The 14,772-nt window shown below is 41.8% G+C and overlaps 1 protein-coding gene across 1 annotated transcript in view; it reads left to right on the top strand.

Moving 5' to 3' along the window:
• The window catches only part of abcb7 (ATP binding cassette subfamily B member 7), a 63,036-nt gene that overhangs the window by 6,337 nt on the left and 41,927 nt on the right, over positions 1-14,772 (top strand). The window contains exons 2-3 of the mRNA XM_008123109.3: positions 3,944-4,021; positions 9,325-9,411. Coding sequence (XP_008121316.2) covers positions 3,944-4,021; positions 9,325-9,411 — 165 coding nt within the window. The remainder of the gene's footprint in view (positions 1-3,943; positions 4,022-9,324; positions 9,412-14,772) is intronic.

Below are 14,772 nucleotides of genomic sequence, written 5' to 3' on the forward strand. Positions count from 1 at the left end.
ATGCATGCCTTTCATTTTAAAAGGAAAGGTTAATCATTTATATTTATAGCAGGATATGAGGGACTAGTAATAGCACACAATAGACACCCCCTCTGTGTGTGCGTGTTTTGAGAATACATCTCATTTGTATTGCTGCCATAAGTTGAAACTGATTTGATGCATTAACAACCAACCAAGAAGTAATTATTACTCATTGTTAGCTGTCAGTGTGTATGCCATCTGTGTTAGAATTTCTTTTGGTTTTGGTACATGTCCTAGGCCTTTTGCTTTGGGAATAGAAGCCCAGTCTGTGCACAGAACAGAACATAGTGTAAGGGTTTTTTATCAAGTCAGAAGTAAATTGAGAATCTACGCAATCTGCTTCTGGTGTGAAATAATCAGCTGTCTATAGGGATGTTGCCCAGGGGATGTTCAGATGTGTTACCATCCTGTGGGAGGCTTCTTTTGTATCCCCACGTGGAAGCTGGGGCTGACAGATGGGAGCTCACCTTGTCTCGCTGACCTTCAGGTCAACAGTTCACCTTGCTCAAGGGGTTAACCCATTGTGCACCACGGTGAGATGACAGTTTTTCTCCCATAAAAAACAACAAAAAGCACCATGTCTCTTTTCAAAGAGACAGCCAGAAAGAAAGATGCTAAGTTGTACCTGCTCCCTCCATTTCCAGCCTTCCTACCTTCATCCTGCCAAATTGTGTTTGGATAGGTCAAAAGAAATGTATATCGCTCACAGCAAGATCATGGGGATTTTAAAGTTACTTCCTGTAATGTCCATTTTTCCATGCCTAAAATCAGATTTGGGCAAGCTCCCCGCATTAAGTATGCAGTAGCAAGTGAGTAAATAAGCTGAATAAAAACCAACCCAGGCCTTGAAAGGGGACAGTGATCTAGGGAGATGAATAAACACATGAAATGTTATAATTGTACGTGTGTTTATGAACAGATTATACATAGATTCCAGGCATAAAACCAAGCTCCCCCTCCCAATTACTCATATTATGAATAGTGCCAAAGACTCAGTGTTTCATACTGGGAACCCACAAATGGGTACAGCTTGCTGGACATTGAATCTTAAGAGAAGAAGGGGACCTTAACATCATCTAATCCAACCCCTTTACCCTGTGGAAATACACAGCTAAAGCACTCCAAAGAGGTGTTTATCTAACGTCGGCTTAAAGATTTCTAAATGTGGAGAGTCCACCATCCTTTGGAGCAATTGGTTTCACCGTCAAACAGCTCTTACAGTAAAGAGGTTCTTCCTAATGTTCAGATAGAATCTCTTGTCTTGTAATATGTAATTACTTTTAATTTTACTGTCATTTGAAGCATTATGACTGTTGCCTATGATCAGTAAGATGGTTTCTGGGTAAATTATTAGACATAATGCACAACTACATTCTTATTATTTATTTTTAGGTTTAGTGGAAGTTGCTGCAAAGCCCCTCTTCCATTACAGGTTAAAAGAGTTGGAGTTGCATAGCTTCTCAAGACAATGAATATTTTCAAAGTCGAATGGGGAGAGGCTCAAAGGAGCTGGGCTGCATTCAGCTGATAACACCAAGTGCAAAGCAATTGCAAATCCATGAGCGTCAACATTGCTCAAGCCTTGCATCAAGCGTTTGGTGTTTTTCCAGTTCTGATCAGGAGGGGAATCTTTTATTATTAATTTAACTCATATCATGGCTTTATCATATCCATTAAAACGTACAGTACAACTAAACAACTATGGAAACAAAAGCTGAACACAATTAAAATCAGGTATAAACAAGTTAGAAGTCATCTTTAAAACATATAAAACAGATGTACAATTCTTCTCTGTAGCTACCCCAACCAGCCACACGTCTTTACTTAGGCTCTGAGCTTTCTAAAGTTGGGAACTTTGTACCTTTTGACCTGTTTGACCTTCTCCATGACTTGATTTGCCCTTCTGATTCAAAAGCCCAAGCAGAAAGTCTATAAAGACTATAGTCAGTACATGTGTGCAACAGGAAAAAAGGAGATTTACCTGAGATGAATATGCATGTCAAGTGAGAAGAAAACAGTAGGTTGGGATCAGACTCAGGCTTTTAGAAACAGGTCTTCTTCCTTGACACATTTCAAGCTGGCTTCAGAGCAGGATATGGAGTTAAGACTATTATGGTCATCTTTGTGGATGATCTCCATCTCAGCACTGACAGGGAAGTGTGTCCTTGTTTATACTTCTAGATCTCTCAGTGGCTTTCGATATCGACCATCGTATCCTTCTGAAAGCCCAAAGGAGCTGGGAATCAGAGACACTGTGTTGCAATGTTTCCAGTCATATCTCTCAGGCAGGTTCCAGGTGGTGGTGCTTGGGATACCTACGTCTCCAAAATGTAGCATCCTACAAGGAGCCAATCTATCTCCAGTGCTTTTTAACATGTACAGTAGAGTCTCACTTATCCAACACTTGCTTATCCAATGTTCTGGATTATCCAACACATTTTTGTAGTCAATGTTTTCAATACATCGTGATATTTTGGTGCTAAATTTGTAAATACAGTAATTACTACATAGCATTACTGCATATTGAACTACTTTTTCTGTCAAATTTGTTGTATAACATGATGTTTTGGTGCTTAATTTGTAAAATCATAACCTAATTTGATGTTTAATAGGCTTTTCCTTAATGCCTCCTTATTATCCAACATATACGCTTATCCAACATTCTGTCGGCCCGTTTATGTTGGATAAGTGAGACTCTACTGTATATGAAACCACTGGGAGAACTCACCCATAGGCATGGGGCAGGGTGTTATCACTACGCTGATGATACACAAAATTATTTCTTCGTGTTTTCAAAAACAGCCTCAGCTAAGGATAGTGTGTCTCCTCAGAATGAATTCCTTGAAGAGGCAATGGGCTGGATGAGGAAAAACAAATTGAAACTGAGTCCAGACAAGTCAGAAGGGTCTTAATCTGGGGATGGAGGTGTGTCAACCAGTTCTGGGTAGGGTCACACTCCTCTTGAAAGACTGTGTCCGCAGTTTGGGAGTGCTCTTGGTTCTGTCTCCGAATGTCATCCCAGGTGGATGTGACGGTCAGGAGTGCTTGCTACCAGCTTTGGCTGATACGTCATCCTCAGCCTTTCCTAGATTTGGAGCACCTAAAGATAGTAACATCATGGTAGAACTTCTGCAATGCACTGTACATTGGGTTACCTCTGTACCAAGTTTGGAAACTCCAACTAATTCAAAAGATGGCAGCCAGATTGGAGATCTACCCTGTTTCCCCAAAAATTAGACATCCCTGAAAAATAAGACCTAGTAGAAGTTTTGCTGAATTGCTAAATATAAGGCCTCCCCCGAAAGTAAGACCTAGCAAAGTTTTTGTTTGGAAGCAAACAGAACACCAGAGCATGCAGGATTGGTAAATGTACATACCAGTTGTACATGGAATTAATGGTAGTAACAAGAAATTCTTGATAGGATTCACAGTTTGTCTGGTTATGCTGGTTTGTGATGACAACTACTTTACAGTATATAATAAATGTTCATTTTTTTGTTCAACAATAAATGTGAATTCTTCTTCATGGAAAAATAAGACATCCCCTGAAAATAAGACCTAGCACATCTTTGGGAGCAAAAATTAATATAAGACACTGTCTTATTTTCGGGGAAACACGGTAGGCGTAAGCATATGACACCCATATTAAAATCACCTGTATTAAAGTCACTGGCACCTTTTGCGCATGCGTACCTCTCAGAAAAAAACCGTGAGGGAGCGAAAAGTGAACCGCGAAGTAGCAAGGGAACATTGTAGTCAGATGTGTTTATTTATACCCCTTTCCCCACTGGTCTTCATCTCTCTCTTTTGTTCCTTTCCTGAAGCCAATGTGTATGCCAGGTATGTAGATGTGAAGTAGTTGAAATGTTCTTGTTTGCTGACTTTGTGCCCTGAATTACTGCCGCTTCCCTGTTCTTTTCAGGTGCCACCAGCATTAAGCCGACTTCTGTGGCAGAGTTCAGGGAGATGCTATTCAAGGCCGCTCTTGGATGCTGCAAAGGTAGGGCTGAAGAATCTTCTCTTCCTCTTTGTCTTTCTGCCTGGAAATAAAAACACCAGCTCCTTCCTGCCCCAACCACCTTTTAAGTGAATGCCATATGTTTTGCTTAAACACTAATTTTCTAGCCAGTACGCAAAACTGCATGTGACAGAAAGGGTCTCTAAGGAAGAACCTATGCTTTATTTGACATGCAAATTGAGTACTATGTGTTGTCGGAAGGCTTTCATGGCCAGAATCACTGGGTTGCTGTGAGTTTTCCCGGCGGTATGGCCATGTTTCGCCCACATCTGTGGCAGGCGTCCTCAGTGGTAGTGAGGTTGTTGGAAACTAGGCAAGTGGGGTTTATATATCTCTGGAGTGCCCAGGGTGGGAGAAAGAACTCCTGTCTGTTTGAGGAAAGTGTTAATATTGCAATTGACCACTTGATTAGCATTGAATGGCCTTTCAGCTTTAAGGCCTGGCCGCTTCCTGCCTGGAGGAATCTTTTGTTGGGAGGTGTTAGCTGGCTTTGATTGCTTCCTGTCTTAAATTCCCATGTTGTTGAGTGTTGATTTTTATATACTGTTCTGATTTTAGAGTTTTTTCTACTTGTCTAGTTTCCAACAACCTCTGAGGATGCTTGCCATAGATGTGGGCAAAACGTCAGGAGAGAATGCTTCTGGAACACGGCCATACAGCCCGGAAAACTCACAGCAACCCAATAATAGTACTATGTTTAAAATATGTGGTTCTACTTCTGACATGAGGCTATAAAGCTAATCCTGTATCGTGCTGCTTTAGAGGAATTGATTCTGTTTTCTAAAATGTTTCTTTTCAAATGTAATGTAGCTTTAGCAGTTGATGTTGTGACTCAGTTTGGCTACAATGTACTGCAAACAGGAAATGTATGCTCTAGATCAGTGTTTCTCAAGCTGTGCTCCTCCAGGTGTTTTGGACTTCAGCTCCCAGAAATCCCAGCCAGCTTGCCAGCACTATTTCAACAAGACAATTTCAACAGAAAGGAGGAAACCATGAAAATGAACAAAATCTGGCTACCAGTATTTAAAAACCTCTAAAGTCAGGACAGTAAATAAAGAACAACACTCAGAAAACAGAGGATTTCCAGACAGGAAACTATCAGAACCAGCTAATCACCTCCCAACAAAGAATTCCCCAGGCAGGAATCAGCCATGCTTTGAAGCTGCAAGGCTATTCAGTGCTAATCAAGGTGGCCAATTGCAACATTCACACTTGCCACCAACAGACAAGTGATCTTTCTTCCACCATGGACATTATTCCACAGAGATATAAACCCCACTTGCCTAGTTTCCAGCAGACCTCACAAACTCTGAGGGTGCCTGGCAAAGATGTGGGCGAAACATCAGGAGAGAATGCTTCTGGAACATGGCCATACAGCCCGGAAAACTCAGCAACTCAGCTTACCAGCTGTTAGGAATTGTGGGGACTGAAGTCTAAAGCATCTGGCGGAGCACAGTTTGGGAAACTCTGGTCTAGATCATTACAAAGGAGCACATGAGTGTTTCTCCATGCTTAAGTGAAGTTCTCATATCATGCTGCATATTACCTCCTTAGGAAGTGTTCCATATATCCAGGGCAGAGCAACCTTGGGTCAATATGATTAACTTGGTTGGTCCATCTTGTTCCAGACAAGAAGAACCTAAGAGTGGAAATAAAATCCTCAGTATTCTGAAAACAGGCAATAAAAGGGATAATAGGATCTTTTATAAAATAAGTTAATGGCATGCTTGAACCTCACCCTATCCAAAAAGATAGACAAGATGGCACAGGAAGGAAGATGTGACAACAGTATATAAAGTTGTAGCAACTTTATTCATCTGTACTAAGAGTGAACCATCTGAAGGGTTGCCCCCCCCCCCCCCGGACACCCCATTGAACTCTCCTTGAGTTACAGCCAAGACTTAGCAGCTCAGAAGGAAAGCAATGCGGAGAAGACAAAATGTGTGGACAAGTCTACATAGGGACCCCTAAATGCAGCAGCAATGGCCAAACATAAATCAAGGAATATGAAAGGCACTGCAGACTTACTCAACCAGAGAAGTCAGCCATAGCAGAGCACCTGATGAACCAACCTGGACACAGCATATTATTTGAGGGCCGGGCTGTGGCGCAGGCTGTTGAGCAACCAGCTGCAACAAATCACTCTGACCAAGAGGTCATGAGTTCGAGGCCAGCTCGGAGCCCCGTGTTTGTCTTGTCTTTGTTCTATGTTAAGGCATTGAATATTTGCGTTATATGTGTAATGTGATCCACCCTGAGTCCCTTTCAGGGTGAGAAGGGCGGAATATAAATACTGTAAATAAATAAATAAATAAATAAATAAACACAGAAATGCTGGACCACTCTCACAACCACCATGTCAGACTACACAGAGAAGCCATTGAAATCCACAAGAAGCATGTGGACAATGTCAACAGAAAGGAGGAAACCATGAAAATGAACAAAATCTGGCTACCAGTATTAAAAAAAACTCTAAAATCAGGACAGTAAATAAAGAAAACAGGGGAATTCCAGACAGGAAACAATCAGGGCCAGCTAACTTCTCCCAACAAAGAATTCCCCCCAGGCAAGAAACAGCCAGGTTTTTAAACTACAAGGCTTTTCAGTGCTAATCAAGGTGATTAATTGCAACATTCACACTTGCCTCCAACAGACAAGAGATCCCTCTCATACCCTAGACCTTCCACAGATAAATAAACCTCCCTTCGGTAGTTTCCAACAGACCTCAGCAGGGTGAAATGTCAGGAGAGAATGCTTCTGGAATATGGCCATACAGCTTGGAAAACTCACAGCAACCCAAGGCAAAAACCTCTTCTCCTCCAAGCCAATTGGGTTCAGTAGGGGGAAATGCCTTCTCATCTCCAGAACTGGGGTAGGGTGGGGTGGGATTGTGGATTGTTCAAGACAAAAGCCACAAACAATGCCAAATCTACACTGTCTTTGTATGACCTGCAAACATGGCTATTATGTGGTTTGTGATCTCTGATTGAATATTCTCGGCGTTTTTTATTATTTTCCTTTGTAAGTGCTTTTTGTGCTACAACCTCCTAGCTCCCATTCTTCAAAGCAGAAGCAATGATGTTTTCTGCAAAGAATTGCTTGTGAATTAATGTTCTCCCAGGTACTTGTAAGCATTTCTTCGGGTCTGTGTAAGTGCTTTTACATTGTTGTTATGATGCTTGCCAAATTGCTCTCGGTGTTCTGGCATAATAGGGATATTAAGCATTTTGTTTAGAGTCTAGCTGAAAAGTGACATTCTAAATGCAAGCCCTCCCTTCTGATGTGGAAGCAGAAGACCTTGGGGTTGGAAAAGAAAGAAAGTGATGTGATTATCAGTTCATCAGGCTGCATGTCGGGTTGGGGTGCCGTTTTCACAACCCGCTTGGGTTATCAACCTATTCAAATGGCTGGCACCTACTTTGGGGAGAGCCTATCGTTCCAGGGATGCTCTTCACCACATATGAATCCTGTCATTTTGCAGTCTGTGAATTGAACTCTGTGCTTCTTTGCCTGTGAGGCAAGGAAACCTGCAAGGAGAAGTAAGACATCTGTATCAGTTGTCCCCAGGCTTTGAGACAGCATTCCTTATGTAAAGTTGAGATTTTCTTCCTATTTATTTATTACCTTTCACTCTGCAGTGAGTCTTAAGGTGACTTGAAATATATTTATGAATGAGCACTATTTATTTATTTATTTATTTATTATTTAAACTTATATGCCGCCACTCCCCTAGGGCTCGGGGCGGCTTACAAGAAAGGCTAAAATCTAACAATTTAAAAACATCTTTAAAATATCTTTAAAAAAAATCTCAAAAACACTCCCCCAGGGCTTGGAGTGACTTACAAAAACAGCTAAAATCTAAGCAATTTAAAAACAGCAATAGCGGAGATCAAAAGCCTGCCGAAACAGGTGTGTCTTACATGCCCTGCGGAAGACTGATAAGTCCCGCAGGGCACGAACTTCAGGCGGCAGAGTGGAAAACTTTTCAAAAACTTCAATAAAAGGATGGCTATAAAAGTTACTTAAAAGACAAGTTAAGATGCAAAAAACGTTAGTACCAAAAGTGTTACGAATCTGTTTTTGGTCAACTTTAGATTCGGTTTGGTTATTTGTGGTGCTGATTCAGAAAATTGCATTGGGTAGACAGCATCAGCACTAGTTTCTGATGCAGAACATATACCACACAGTAGTCGGTATCTGCTCGCCCACAGAAAACCATGTTTAATAATCTAGAGCTGATGTGATCTATCCAATGCAATTTTCTGAATCAGCCCCCCAATAACCCCAAGAATTGGCCTAAAAATGAAGACACCAAGGTGCCCCTGCTTCCATGCACCACATGGAACGGTTCCGCTCGGGGCAGGGGGGAGGGAGGAGGAGAAGCAGCAGTCAGGAGTCTTGATGTTGCACCTTTCGTGGGTAGTCAGCCTCTCCCTTCCCGCCATCCCTGTCTCTTCGGCACTATAAGAGGATATCTCTTGCCTTCTGGCCTTTGAAAGGAAAGCAGGTTTGTCTCTTAGTGGACACGTGTTCTTCAACTGATGAGAAAAACGTGTTTGCATTGTAAATCTTTTCTTTTTAAGTGTTTTCAATCCCTTGCTTTTAATTGTGCTGCTTTGATTTTGTTGTACTCAGACTTGGTGCTTGCTTATAGTTCTCATGGGTGCTTCAAACAAAGCACACTTAACAGGTGTGTGATTATCACCTGCGGGTGACTCCACAGATTTCCTCCTAAAAGGAAGCGTTTTGTATGTGGGAAATACTATTTAATGGGCACATTCAGGTGGAACAATTAGCAGGAGAGTTCTTGAGACTCCTGACTTAAGGGAAACAAGAGGCAAGCCTGCCAAGCCCCACATTGTCTGATCGCTCTCCTGCCAGAAGAAAAGCTAAGTAATATTCAAACCACCTTTGGTGTTTCAGGTGTCACAACAAACAAAGCCACACATTTGTGGTTTGTTCAATCACTCCCATCTGCTGCAGTAGTGACACTGGGCCTCATCCCGTTAAGCTGCTGCGTTGAAGAAGTCTGCCTGGACTGCATTGTCCAAACATGGTTTACAGCTGCTTAAACCACTTCTTTGTTCTCTTGAGGTTCTCTATAGGACTGAAACTCATTTTCAAACCTATAGAGAACTGTTTTGTACTTCCTCAACCCAGGCCTCTTCTTTGAGAGTAGCATTAAACAAAGCTAAATGGAGTCCTTGTAGGACTCACCGAAGAATGGTAATCTGTTTCCTTATAACACTCAAAAGTCATGGCTTGCTGTGTTCTTCCCTGTGCAGAACCTCCAAGGATGGTCTCAGATAGACAAAAGGACGTGTTGGCATGGACATGCTGGTGGAGGACTCCATTCGGATCCAAAGCAAGGGGTAAGCACTCTTGGCATTCCTTTACATTTTTGCAAGAGAAGCTAGAGAGGAATATGGAAGCATTTAGGCTTGCTGTGTTGGAATCTGGAAGGAGGAATTGCCCCTTAGCCCCTACAAGTTTGCCACTCCTGGTCCTACCCAGTTGTGTCCACTCTGATTGACAGTACCTGTCCAGGGTTTCACTTTAGCCACTTATTCATTGCCTCCCATCCAATCCTCTTTGCCTGTCGAAATCATAGAAGATTAGATGTATTTGGGATGCGATGGTGGTTATGGTGAATGTTTGGATAGGGACAGGTTGCTCTTCTCTTGCCAGTGGAATTGCTTTGGTGTACTGATCCAACAAGCAGGAAGTCCACATTGCTCTTAACTGCTTAGTCTGTTGGCTAGGATCTGGTTATCCTCCTCTTTGACATATTTTTACTCTTCTAGGGGAAAGAGTGTCACTCTTTCTGTACCCCTTAGTTTTCTGTCTGGTGGCCGATCGTTACACATTGGCAAAATAATCATCCATACTCCATGATCCACCATAAGTATCTCAGTCTTGTTTATCTGGAGGCATAAAGTGTAGCTTGTCAGAAATATTAAAACATTAACGAGGTGTTTTTAATTACAAAAATGTGAGTTAAGCACTAAAAGGGTTAAATAGATGCAATGACTCCAGGAAAAGCTGCAGTTCTATATAAGCAAGTGTGCCTGTAACTTGGCAGGCTTCAGTGTGAGGTAGGCCTCATGAGAGAAGGCCTCAGTGTGAGGTATGCCTCAGTGGTAGCCTCAGTGAGAGAAGGCTTCTGAGGGAGAAAGGCCTCAGTGGATGAGTAGCCCTCAGTATGAGAGAAGGCCCAGTGTGAGAAGCCTCAGTGTTAGTAAGCCCCAGTGTGAGAAAGCCTGGTGTGAGAAGCCCAGGTTGAAGGCCTCGTGTGTGAAGGCTGCTGTGTGTAAAGCTACTGTGTGAAGCTCCTGTGTAAGTTGGTTGTGTGAGGAGGCTCTGTGAGAGCAAAGCTGTTTATCTGCATGAGAAAGAAGCCCAGCATAGAAGCAAAGAAGGAAGTATAAATAACTTTATTTGTGTTATGGAAACTTTGTTTTTGTAAATAGTACAACCATATTATTTTGCTATAAAGAAAAGCCTCCAAAGGAAGAAATAATATTGGTCTGTGTGTTTTTATTCTTTTAATCATTTTTGGCTACTGTTGCTGGGTCACGCTGCTGCTAATAAGTTACTCTGCTATACATTTATGGGGAGGGTCTTTTGTTAATTAAGCTCACTCGTGCAACATAGATTTAGGCCAACGAAATGCAAAACCTGCCTTCAGCTCTCTTGTATTCAGTCTTGTCCACAAACTCCACCTGCTTCTGGTTTATTCCTTTCTAGAAAGCTTTCTTAGTATATTTTGTTAAAAATACTCCTGGTTTGCTAGAATACCAAGGGATCGCCACCGGTCCAAATCTGATTTTTCTGGTCACAGAACAGCTGCTAAGCAGCACTGAATATTTCCTTTAATTTCATTCCTGTCTTTAATTTCATTGCATCTCATTTCATTAATGTCTTCCTGTGTCTATTAGATTAGTTACAGTATATTGTTACTCTAGTTGTCCCTTAGAAATAGCTGAGAAGACATAGCTTGCTGTTGGAAAGAAGACTGTTACTGTTTATTTTTGTATGGAACAGGCTTTGTGTAATGTTTTTCCATCTGCTTCCATGCAATTGTCTTCTGACTTCATGTCTATTTTTGTATCTGCATGTGGACCTTTGCTCCGATCCATATTTTCGCCAATTCTTTACATCAATCTTCTCCTTGCCCCTTTTCATCGTCCGTACTGCCACTGCTTTGTTGCTTGTTTTTCTGCGTGATCTGTGGGCTCCATTGCAATCAGAGTCAGATCCAATTCCTTCTTGGTTGTTGGTGTCTCTTCCTTGCCTATTTCCCAAGCAGCTTTTTGGAAAATGGAAATCTCCATAACCTTTTGGGGATTTTATGGAAAGGCATGACCTTGTTAGAAGTCATACACTTTTTGAAAAATGATGTCATAACCTCTGGATAAAAAGCATGAACTGTTAAGGGTCATAACCTTTTGGGAAAACGCAATTCATGCAAGGCAATTACATTTCTCAGCTGTTAATCTGATGTACCTAGGTATGTCTTTGAACTGTTAGGGACAAAGTTATGCCAATGCACAAAAACACATATATATGGCAGAGTTTCAGAAGTGTGCTTTTAGTTGCCCAAAACATCTACTCTCCCTTAAAATATATTTGCCTTTAAACAGTTCTCTCAAGAGACAAAAATAAGGAGACTACTTTAAGAGTAACATAGTTGGTTTACTCATAAACTTCATGTATTGAGCATACAGGTACTTGGCATATCAATCCAGTTTCAAATAGGATTTGAAGTAGTTTCTCTGTGTAGGTAACACAGAGCATCTTTCTTAGAATCAACAGTCCATTTAGTCTAAAGCATCTCTCTGTTCTAAGAGTCTAATAAAGTCTCTGTCTAGTCTGAAAGTCCAGTGGAGTCTCTAAGCCAGGTATGGGCAAACATTTTTCCCCTGGACCACATGCTGGGCCCAGCCAGGAGGGCCGAGCTGGGATGGAGGCTTGGGCTAGGAGGGAGGACTGAGCGGGCCTGGGAGGAGACGGTGTTGGGGTTGGGGTGGTCTAGGAGGAGGCAAGTTTGGAGAGGCTGGGATAGGGCGAGCCCAGGAGGGGGTGGGGCAGGGGGCTGGAGGGGCAAGGGACAGGAAGGGTGGTCTCAGCCCTGCCTCGGAGCTCATAATTCCTCCCATCCCAGTCCTGGCCACCCATTTGTGGCCCCGCTACCTCCCTTCCCAGCCCTGTATCTTGGACCAGGGGAGAGGCTCAGCCCCGCCCTCTTGAGCAGGAGCCACACCCACCCCTCTAAGCCACGTCCCCCTTTCCAGGGGCCCTGAGTCCTATCAGGATTTCAATGGAAAGTGTGGGCCTGCTACTGGCCAATGAAATAGTCAAGTTAATTATGACTGTTGTTGTGTGCCTTCAAGTCATTTCAGACTTTGGCTGAGCCTAAGTCCAAAATTATTTATTTATTTATTTACTATCTTTATTTACTACATTTATATCCCACTCTTCTCACCCCGAAGGGGACTCAGAGCAGCTGTGTGTACATACAATATATTATATTATTAGCATAGCACAATATTAGCATTATATATTATTATATTGAACTATACCACTATACTGTAATATTATTAATATTATATGGTATTATTATTATTATTATTATTATTATTATATTGTATAACATAATATTTTTATCAATATTATATGTATATACAATATATTATATTATTAAAACTGATATAAAAATATTATATTATAAAACTGAGGGCAGGGGCCAGGTAAATGACTTAGGAGGGCCGCATCCAGCCCCCGGGCCTTAGTTTGGGGACCCCTGGTCTAAAGCATACACATTGTATAATGGAGTCTGAGCCCTGAACAAGCCCAGTTCTGATCACATGGTCTGCAGCCCCTCCCACAACAAAGAGTTAAGGAAAACTGCAAACCAATACACACATATACAATACAGTAAGCAATTATATACATAACAAATAACTAGTGGAGGCTTGAAGAAGATTTCTATTTCCAACACAGCTTTCCTCAACAAATTGCAGTGAGCCAATAGCAGTGTGCAATTTGAGCAGTGCCGCATCACTTTCATGTTAAACTGGGCACCATTCTGATGATTAAAGCTCACACCTCTGTTCGAAATGTGATGCTGCCCAGAGAGAAGGGGAAGATATCTTTGTGCGCACGGTACCTCTCCTCTAGTACTTCAAAGTGAGGGATAAGAAGAACATTTATTCTGTACCCACTTGAGACTTGTAAGTTGTCAGCAGAGAATACGCGCCCGCCCAAGGATATATAAATGGTACTTATAATGGGTACTGCTCTCAAATCCTTTAGATTGTCAAGAATCTTAAGTGTATCTTAACACTTTGGTTGGATAAAGTGTGGGGGAGAGTGTCGTCACACAAATGGGATCCAGATTTATCTGCCTTCCCCCTTCTTCCTCTGTAATTTGTTGTTCTGCTTCATTTGAATGTAATCGCACCCATGATTATGTCAAAACAATATTTTTCCCCTCTTCAAATTGAGGAAGAAAAGAAATCAATGCAAAAGGATATATACATTTTTTGTGCTCACAAAGCACCGTACAGATGTTGAGCATTATTTTTAAACGCCTTACTTTGAAACTATTTGCATCATTAAGCCCTACCTGATCCCTCCTCTGCAATCTGCCAAAAAACACAAGTGTAGCATATCAAATTGCACAAAATCTGCTCTGAAATAAAGATATTTGGGTGCAAGACAGGTATTTTTAATAGCCTTGGGCTCCCCACCTTTTCAACATATGTATTATTGTCTTTTCAAGCGCATTCCACTTAGTTGTTGTGAGTTTTCTGGGCTGTTTGGCCATGTTCCAGAAGCATTCTCTCCTGACATTTCACCTACATCTATGACAGGCATCCTCAGGTTGTGAGGTCTGTTGGAAACTAGGCAAGTGAGGTTTATATACCTGTGGAATGTCCAGGGTGGGAGAAAGAACTCTCGTCTGTTTGAGGCTAGTGTGAATGTTGCAATAGGCTACCTTGATTAGCATTGAATGGCCTTGCACATTCAAAGCCTGGCTACTTCCTGCCTGAGGGAATCCTTTGTTGGGAGGTGTTAGCTGGCCCTGATTGTTTCATGTCTGGAATTCTCCTGTTTTCAGAGTGTTGCTCTTTATTTAGTGTCCTGATTTTAGAGTTTTTTTAATACTGCAAAGTCAAACAGTGTTGTTGCCTGGAGGCACCCTCTGTTTGGGGGGGAGGTGTTCACAAGCACTTGATTGTTTGTTGTCTGGAGTTTCCCTGTTTCTGAATGGTGTTCTTTATTTACTATCTTGATTCTGGGGTTTTTTTTCCAGATTTTGCTCATTTTCATGGTTTCCTCCTTTCTTTTGAAATTGTGTACATGCTTGTGGATTTCATTGGCTTGTCTGTGTAGTCTGACATGGTGGTTGTTAAGAGTGTTCCAGCAAAACATCAGGAGAGAATGCGTCTGGAACATGACCAAACAGCCCAGAAAACTCACAGCAACCCATATAAGCCTTCAACAACGCATTCCACTTTCTTCCTCGTGTTTCTTCTTCCACATTTCCAGAAATCCTTTTTATTGCGGGGATACCTCTGGGCAGGGCTGTATCTCCACTTACTTTGCTGGTTAATGCATCGTCTGTTAGCTGACTACTAATGCATTCTTCCCACATTCCAGTTCACAAACTCCCCTTTTCTCTCTTTATTTTAATTTAATATTTAATGGTGGCTTTAACCCTGGATTAT

The sequence above is a fragment of the Anolis carolinensis genome, unplaced genomic scaffold (genome assembly GCF_035594765.1).
Source record: "Anolis carolinensis isolate JA03-04 unplaced genomic scaffold, rAnoCar3.1.pri scaffold_12, whole genome shotgun sequence".
NCBI classification, from domain to species: domain Eukaryota; kingdom Metazoa; phylum Chordata; class Lepidosauria; order Squamata; family Dactyloidae; genus Anolis; species Anolis carolinensis.